General features: G+C 35.3%; 1 protein-coding gene across 1 annotated transcript; it reads right to left on the minus strand.

Annotated features, from left to right (window-relative positions):
- Positions 1-1,079: 1,079 nt before the first annotated feature.
- LOC140889342 (uncharacterized) lies at positions 1,080-2,581 on the minus strand. Its single transcript, XM_073297059.1, has 2 exons — positions 1,883-2,581; positions 1,080-1,244 (listed from the first exon to the last, which is right to left on the minus strand). The coding sequence occupies exons 1-2, from the start codon at positions 2,579-2,581 to the stop codon at positions 1,080-1,082; spliced, it is 864 nt and encodes a 287-aa protein (XP_073153160.1).
- Between the last annotated feature and the right edge of the window lie 7,063 nt (positions 2,582-9,644).

The raw sequence follows: 9,644 nt of genomic DNA on the forward strand, positions 1-9,644 counted from the left end.
TATGGAGTGGCTAGAAATGCGGGTGCATCAAGACCAAGCTGCGTGGTCATCCCTCGTATCATATCCTCCATAGCTTGAAGATAATCGGTAGTAGAAGCCATGTAATCATTCTGATAATGAGCAAATGCGGTGAGTTCATTCACAAAATATGAGAGGGAGCGACGACGAGGCTGATGTGGCCTTGTCGTGGCGGCGCTGGAACTGGCTCCACCTCCCTGAGGGAAATCTTTATTCTGCTTTGCTTTCTTGTTCATCACAATGGCCTTGTCGACTGGTCACATTGGCTGAATCCACTCCTTATCCGCCCGGACTTGCACTTTGGATTGAATACATAACTCGAAAATGATGGTTGGGAAAAATAAGCCCACAGACAGAGTATAGATAGACCTCTGTATCTCGCTGTGTATCACCCGGCCCACATTGATTGGACACTTCAAATCCAAAGCATAGAGTAGAATGAAGTGGTAGGTGTTCACATCACTGGTATGGGAGATCTGCATCATTCTTTTGGCAACAAATGCATACCAAGTGGCGGGTTCCAAGAGTAAGAAATGCTCCGGAAAGTGTTGGAAGGTAAAGGGGTCATGCCACGTAGCCCATTCATAACACAGCTGATCGATGATCTCATTAAAATTCGGATCAGATTTAAAACTCTGATAAAGCCCATCATTTACAACAGGTGTTGCAAACATTGCAATAAGCGTATCTTCATCAAAATAAACTAATTTGCCCCTCACAAACGCTTTTCCATCCTCACGCTCGGTCGCATTCGCGTAAAATTCACGGAATAGAGGTACTACGATGGCCTTGGGTTGTCTACAAAATGTATCCCAATGTCTATAGCTAAATACCACGTTCTATAATAGGTAATCAATGATTTTTTGCATGTTCGTACCTTTCTTTGGCCGCTAGATTGACAAATTTTCCAACGAGTCTCGACGACGAAGAAAAAGCAGCGATGGGTTGGCTTGATGATTGACCTATAAGACGAGACCTCTTTGGCGACATATTGATTGAAAATAAAATTTTGGTGGTGATATGTGGAAAGGGCGGTAACAAATGAATCTCCAAAAGAACAATTAACGAAGTCGGTGGCAGAGAAAAGCCGGGGCGACGAATGGTGGTGAAGAAGGGCGGCGGTAGACATGAGCAAGGACTGCTAGTACAAGGGCTCGGTGGTTGACGAGCAGGGACGATGCAGTGGCGGCGACCAGTGATGAGGAGGGGCTGCAATCAATGAGAACCTAAAAATTGGAGATGAGGTAGATTGTGAGAATGAAAATTGAGAGATGGCATGGAGGAGATTTGGGGTTAGGGTTCGCGACAAGAAGCAAATAATGTGAGAAGAGGAATGAGAAAATTTTCTGATATAAACGGGCCAGATCTAGTCTCACTCGAGCACAAGTAGTTTCCGCTCGAGCAAGACTTAATCCCAAATTTTTTTCTCTGGACCAGAACCGTTCTCGCTCAAGAGCAAGTAGTTTCCGCTCGAGCGAGGTTTTAAATTTTTTTTCAAAATTAAGGAAAACAAAAAAGAAAGAAAAATTAACTAACAATAAAACAATAAAATAAAAATTAAGGGAAAGAACACTGGGTTGCCTCATAGTCAGCGCTAAATTTATAGTCTATAGGCCGACTGTACTTCCCTTTCAATGTCTCGGGTCCTGCAGATCCATTGTGATCTGAGTGTTATTTATACAACTACCATGATAAATTTTCAACCTGTGACCATTAACTTTGAAATCCCTGTTGCAGGACTACTGATCTCAACAGTGTCGTATGGTAGAACTTGCGTAATTCTGTACGGTCCGGACCACCTTGAGCGAAACTTACCTGGTATAAGTTTCAATTGTGAGTTAAATAATAATGCATGTTGACCCACTTCAAACTCACGGGGGATTATGTTCTGATCATGCCATCTTTTGGTTTTTTCTTTGTAAAGTTTCGCATTCTCATACGCATACAATCTCAGCTCATCTAGCTCATTAAATTGCAGCATCCGTTCCGCACCTGTAGCATTAGCATTGAAGTTCAGAAACTTTGTGGCCCAATAAGCTTTGTATTCTAATTCAACAGGCAAATGACATGTTTTACCATATAACAACCTAAAATGAGACATCCCTATAGGAGTTTTAAATGCTATGCAATAAGCCCATAAAGCATCATCTAATTTACTAGACAATTCTTTTTTGTTTGATGTTACAGTTTTTTCCAAAATTCTTTTTAATTCTCGATTTGACACTTTTACTTTCCCACTAGTCTGACGGTGATAAGGTGTTGCCACCTTATGATTTACTCCATATTTGTTCAAAAGATTGTCAAATTGGCGATTACAAAAGTGAGTGCCACCATTACTAATTATGGTTCTAGGTGTACCATATCGTGCAAATATGTATTTCTTAAGAAAATTCACTATCACCCTAGAATCATTAGTGCGACATGCAAGTGCCTCTACGCACTTAGAGACATAATCAGTCGCCAGCAAAATAAATTTGTACCAGACAGACACCAGAAAGGGCCCCATAAAATCTATACCCCACACATCAAATATCTCACACACCAAGATATTATTCAATGGCATGTCATGTCTCCAAGATAAATATCCCGTCCTTTGACATTCATCACATGCAGTCACAAAAATATGTGCATCTTTAAAAAGTTAAGTCCAATATAATCTTGATTGGAGGACTTTAGCTGCAGTTCTATCCGCTCCTAAATGTCCTAAAATTGGCCCGTTGTGACAGTGTGTGATAATTGAACTTACCTCCTCTACTGGGATGCATCTACGAATCACACCATCTGCACAAATCTTAAACAATAAAGGATCCTCCCATAAAAAGTATTTCAGATCACAAAAAAAAATTTCTTCTGTTGATAGTTCAAATGAGGGGGGAGGAACTTACTTGACAAATAGTTCACAATATCCGCATACCAAGGTAAAGTGGTTACCTCAAAGAGCTGTTCATCTGGGAATGCATCATTAATGGTTTGACCTTTAGTTTCCGTACTCACCAAACGAGACAAGTGATCCCCCACTTGGTTCTCGGTACCTTTTCTATCCACGATCTCTATGTCAAATTCCTGAAGCAACAGCACCCAACGAATCAACCTCGGCTTTGCATCCTTTATACTCATGAGATATTTCAGTGCCGAATGGTCGGTGTGCACGATAATTTTGCTTCCAATAAAATACGATCTAAATTTGTCCACTGCAAATACTACAGCAAGTAGTTCTTTTTTATGTTGTGGCATAATTCATCTGAGCGGCCGAAAAGGGTGATACTATCATAGTAGATCACATGCAAAGCTTTATCTTTATTTTGTCCCAGTACTTCTCCCAACGCAGTGTCACTAGCATCGCACATTAATTTAAAGGGTAAACTCCAATCAGGTGCTACAATGATAGGTGCGGTGATTAATTTCTTCTTAAGAACCTGGAATGCCTGCAAACACTCACCAGAAAAATTAAAGGCACCTCTTTGATTAACAAGTTTGTTAAGGGCTTAGAAATATATGAGAAATATTTTATAAATCTCTTATAAAAACCAGCATGCCCTAGAAAACTTCTGATCCCCTTAAGTTCGTTGGAGGTGGAAGTTTTTCAATAACTTCAATTTTACCCGATCCATCTCCACACTTTTCTTAGACACTTGATGGCCTAAAGCAATCCCCTCTCTCACCATGAAGTGGCAATTATATTCTTCACATCTTTTCAAAACCTTAGACATGTTACTTAGACATTTATGAAAATAAGAACCTATGACAGAAAAATCATCCATAAATACATATATGAATTTTTTCACCATGTCATGAAAAATCTAGAGCATGCATCTCCAGAAGGTTGTCGGAGCATTACATAACCCAAATGACATTCTTTTATATGCAAATTCACCTTAAGGACATGTAAAAGTAGTTTTATGTTGGTCCTCTTGTGCAATGGGAATCTTCATATAACCCGAATAACCATCTAAAAAACAATATAAAGCATGTCCGGCCAACCTTTCCACCATTTGATCTATAAAGAGGAGGGTAAAATGGTCTTTATGGGTGGCATCATTAAGCTTCCTATAATCAATACAAACACTCCACCCGATAACAGTACGAGTAGGAATAAGCTCATTATTTTTATTTTCATCTACAGTTATTCCACCCTTTTTTGGTACCAACTGTACTGGACTAGCCCACACGCTATCAGAAATAGAGAAGATAATACCTGCATCGAGCATTCTAATCACCCCTTTCTTGACTACCTCTTGCATTGCAGGATTAATACGTCGTTGTGGTTGCACTGACATCATATGATCGACTTCCATGAGTATTTTGTGCATGCACATAGACGGACTAATTCCCTTTATCTCAGTGATGCTCCATCCTATCTGTGGAGACCTCCGGTGCTAATCTCATCTTAAGGGATAATTAATTAATAAGCATCATTAATTAAAAAATAATAATTCAAGCTGAATAAACTTAACCAGAACATTTGGCGACGCAAAACTATACATTTGGCGACGCAAAATCATGTCGCAGAAAAAACCAAATTTTATTATTTTTTTTTCTGAAATCAACAATAAAGAGGTTGCCGAAATAGTAGGCTACACGGACCTTGGCACGGGGCATGCACGGGGTCCGTGTCTTGCACTCAAAATTCAACAATGAAGCTTTTCAAATCTGAAAAATGATACAATCTACATATTAGCTTCTCAACATGATTCTATATAATTGACATGCATTTAAACATCAATCTACATATCTGTAATACATGAATTCTCAAGTATAAATCAATACTCGACAACAACATATACAAAGGTGCTTGTTGTTCTAACATGTTTACCACATTCTTAAACTACATGTCATCTGCTTAAAACCCGAGTCACCACATCTAATCTTTCAATCTCGTACTATCCAAGTCATATCTGACTTGCTTATGCCCCAACCTGATGCAATGCACACATACAAACAAAACAACAACCGAAAAACTCCGGTGAGAATAAATCTCAGTATGAACGACATGAATATACCTCATATAAGCATAATAAATCTATATGTTATAATAATCTTAAATCTCAAACATGTAAAAACATGTCAATCATAGAAGCATAATCGAATCTTCATTCATATAACATAACTATTCAGTTACAGCAATATCATATCAATCATATAAATACATTCATATCTTGAATGGCATATAATCACATGCTAGCATTTATAAACGCATATTATAAACCATAGAAATCTCTAGGTTAATGCATAAATGCAATGCATGTTTCAAGGAATAGGCTATCAAATCTGATACCAATAAATCTTAATTCTTGGGATCCCGAGGAAATAAAATCTTTAACCAACCACCAACCTACCCAATCAAGGTGGCGTTAAATATCTCAATTCCCCCTAATTTGGTGCAACTAATGTGAGTCTTCTAGCTCTGGAAGTAAATCTACATTCCGTGCAACTCAACTATAGCCCTCCAAATGTCATTTCGCAATCTAGGCCAATCAGCCCTCTATGCTTTTCGAGGTAGGGTTCAAGATGAATGCAACATAATCTTGATGCATTAAATCATACAAATACTGATAAACATCTAGAACACATAATTCAATAATCATTCAAAGCAACAATAACAAGTAAATCACATAAGAGCACTTAAACAAATAAGTATGTGATTTTAGGAAAATCGATAATCAAAACGATCTCGAGTTATTCTTCCCACAATATCTAATGTCTATTCATACCTTTTGTCTGATTCAAGTATCTAAACTCGTGCCAGTCTTGATCAATCACAAGTTATCAAACTTTTGCTTTTCACAATCTGCTCAATATCATCAAGATTGTTCAAACTCTACTTGATTCAAACTTTGATTCAATTTCAACCAACTCGAGCTCTCCGAATCGAACTCGTTCTCTTGAAATTCAAATCTGAAATGCATTGATATAAAATTCAATATCAGCTGCCAATATCATTACAATCTTATGTAGGCTCAAACAATCCAACCACTTGATCACATGACTTGAATTCAAACCAACGACGTTAGGGTTCGAAACCGGCAATTCTAAGCGCATAAGAATCATCAATACCAAAATCTAAACACTATATCATCACCAATTCCACAATATAATTTAGAAATATACAGCCCCATATTTTCAGAATTTCAAAAATCCTTTCAAAAATCAAAAACATACTCAAACGACGATCTTTTCTCGATCTGTCTTAGATATGCTATCGTCGTATATACTAAAACATGTTTATACAATCAAAACTTAATTCTAACAACATCTTGAAATTCAAAAATGGTATAACTTCTTAAAACTTACGTCAAAACGTAGCACTTGGAGCTGTGATCGCAAATATACGATCAATCGGAAATTCTACCGGGCAGATCAATTTTTATCGGCATTGGAACTATGGAAATCGGCTTTTCTTCTTATTCTTGGCTGAACTCTCGAATTTCTGATTCCATTCTGAAGGATATACAAGTTCAATGCAATATTTATCACATGTGTCATCCACTTGCAAAGTAAATTGCACTTTGGTCCCTAAACTTTGGCATGATTGCAAATCAGTTCCCGGACACGCGATTTACTTCAATTTCAATCCTAAATAATTTAAGAATATTAGAATTTAATTATAAACTCTAAATATTCTCAAATTAAATATTCTTGGATTAAAATTAAATACTTTTGGACCTTATCGCATTTTAGTCCTTGAACTTCTCAATATTTGCAAATCGATCCTTCTTCAATTCTTTGCTTCTAATTAAATCCGTTTCATATTTAAACTCATAATTAAAATATTAACTCCAGAAATAATCAATTCAAATATTCTAAGCTTTTAATTTAATAATTCCGGATATTAAAATATTAAAATCCGAAAAATCCTCAAATTAAATATTTGTGACCCGAAATTGAAATATCTAATTTTGACATTTCTCAAATTCATATTTTCTCATATTTGGAATTTAAATCTTAAATCCCGTAATTAATAACTTAATATTTTTGGGCCTTACAATTCCTCTCCTCTAAGGAATGATTTCGTCCTCGAAATCGCATTCGATCTTATTACTGAATCTCATAAGGTGTATAGCTAACTGAAGTAATACTTACTTTAATTCTATGAGCTTTAGATATCTATTCTGATATCCTCTCTTCTATCGTATCTTATTCGTCTTTCTGATTGCTTTTGCAATCATATCTATCCATTGTGTTGTAATCACTGCGTCAACTAATAGCTGAGCTATTCTTCCTCTAGATCAAACTCTGCATCGGCCATTCTGCTAGCTTATCTTACCAGCTTCTGATTCATCTAATTTAATTCACATAACGTATTCTAGCTGATGTTCTTCAGCTTATGCATATGGATCATATTTCGTATATCTGATGAGTATTAATAAATAAGCTAGATTAAATACTCACAAGAATCAATTATTGATTCACTTCTGAAATCTCTCTCTGAATTTGATAGTGCTCTGAAAAGAAATATTCTTGCTAATCATTATGTTCACAGATCAAAATTTGTATCTGTTATTCTTCTGTTATCTCTATTGATTCTGCTTTGTTCTTTCTTTGTTCGGATAAATGTTCACATTCTCTGTCTTTTCTCGAATCATATCTAATCTGATAGCTGATACTTCTGAAATTATGTCTCAATATAAATACAAGTCTGCTTTTATTATCATCTAACAATAAATACGATGTCGTTATATCTTTCATATGGGTGTCACATGAATTATAGTAATCAAGTGGCAAAAAGTCAATCAGCTAGTACCGAATTTAGTACTATAGTTCTGAGTATATCCTCGAAAACTGGATAGTCAAATCTGACAGTCCATCTATCAAAGGATGGTATAATGAAATCTCATGCAACCGAACAATCAGAACAACTGAAAATCAGTGCCACAATCTAGAAAATAAATCTACAGTCTCTATCTTGACAATAGATTTCAATTTTTCATGTAATCGCATCATCTTGCTAACTTCTTAACAGCTATCTTTTTATTTATGTATCACGTCTAATACAACATATTCTTGAATTTTTCGGAATCTACTACCATCTAAATAGTAAAATCATGAAGATTTGAGTAGTTTCGAACTAAAAAAAACTTTCAAAAGTTGATCTTATTTCATCTTTTCCGTAACTAAAATGTTACATAAATCACTTGATCTCTTCTTTTCCTCTTCTTTTACTGGAAATTTAGTATCGGAAATTTCAAATCTGTTGTATCTGCTTTCATTTTGTTTCACCAATACTACTTTCCAAATAATTCATACATGTAAGTCATACATTTTCAACAATTTGTTGGATATGAAATTTGTTGTAGTATGCTTCTATCAAAATCGGATATTTCATTTCTAGAATATCTGGCATAAGCAAACTACTTATTCACCTCATAATCCATCTACTCTGATCTTCTTTCTAGCCTCATATCGTATTCTAGTGTTCTCAATCACAATTTCATTTCTTGATTTAATATAAATGTTGCTTTTACCTTTCCAAACTAATCTAGCTTAGCTTGGATTGCAACAATTCTGATTGTTTGAGTATCTGTCTAGAAACTCACGCACAAAAAGTACAAAAATTACAAATATGTACTCAATCGATCAATTAAGTCCCAATTACTAGCAAATCATGCCATCAATCCATAAATCTTGTTGGTACTCTATATCCAAATTTCTATCAGTTACAAGCCAAAACATCAAAATACACTGAATATGTACATTTAATGATAAAAAATTCTCGAATCTCGACTCAAAGGAACTTTCTCAAATCAAGATCATCCAAAATTACATATTCAGAATGACAAAATCTGCTAAGTGATACCAACTTACTTGCATCATAAAACGCAAAAAGAATGAATCAAATCAGACTCTAGCAAAGAAATAAGAGTCAATCAAGATCGATCGAGGTCGAATAACAAAAACCTTAGAATCGATATCAAGAGATTCAAGAATCATGATTTCTATTATGTAATAGCTTCAGCAAAATTGAAGAGAAAGCTCAACTGTAACTGATTTTTCTTATTCTCAATTGATATGAGTTTATTCCCTTTTGACAATAGTCGAATATTATCTTTTCGACTTAACTTGTTGTCATAGAATTAATAATCCCTTCGGGACTAGGATAATTCTTTGCTAATCAATATTCTGCTATTTCTGGAGTTCTTCAGTTCAAGTAGTGGTCTTCTATACGATTTGTCAAAAGACCTTTGTACTAGACACCACTCTCTATAGAACTTCATTCATATCGTAGAAAGGTATCTGAATCATTTCTGTATAGTCTAACCACTAACAGATCTGTCAATTCTAGTTCTATACTGATCTAGTACATCTACTAGAATTCTTTCGACATTTTTCTACTGTAATCTTGATATAATCAATACCGAAATAAAATAAATCTGATTTTCTGAAACTCATATCATAAATATCTAGAAATTTCTATTGCTGATCATTTCATGGATACAATCGACTATTAACTGGTACTCAGTTCTTGCATTAATATCTATAATGCATGCTAGCTTAGTACTCTAAATCTTTTATTATCGAATTCAATCTAATTTTCTCAAATCTGTATTTCATATTTTCTAAATAATCTTTCAAATGCGTTCCATCTACTCAAAGGCAAAATCTCAGCAAATACAATTAATAAAGGCTCA

The sequence above is a fragment of the Henckelia pumila genome, chromosome 3, assembly GCF_033568475.1.
Source record: "Henckelia pumila isolate YLH828 chromosome 3, ASM3356847v2, whole genome shotgun sequence".
In the NCBI taxonomy this organism is placed as follows: Eukaryota; Viridiplantae; Streptophyta; class Magnoliopsida; order Lamiales; family Gesneriaceae; genus Henckelia; species Henckelia pumila.

What these genes read in the sequence shown, in the direction of transcription:
- LOC140889342 (XM_073297059.1), bottom strand. Translation starts at nt 2,581, where the DNA reads ATGCCATTGAATAATATCTTGGTGTGTGAGATATTTGATGTGTGGGGT. An exon ending in TAATCCCCCGTGAGTTTGAA is followed by an intron (nt 1,245 to 1,882) that starts GTGGGTCAACAT and finishes TCCAATTTTTAG; the next exon opens with GTTCTCATTGATTGCAGCCC.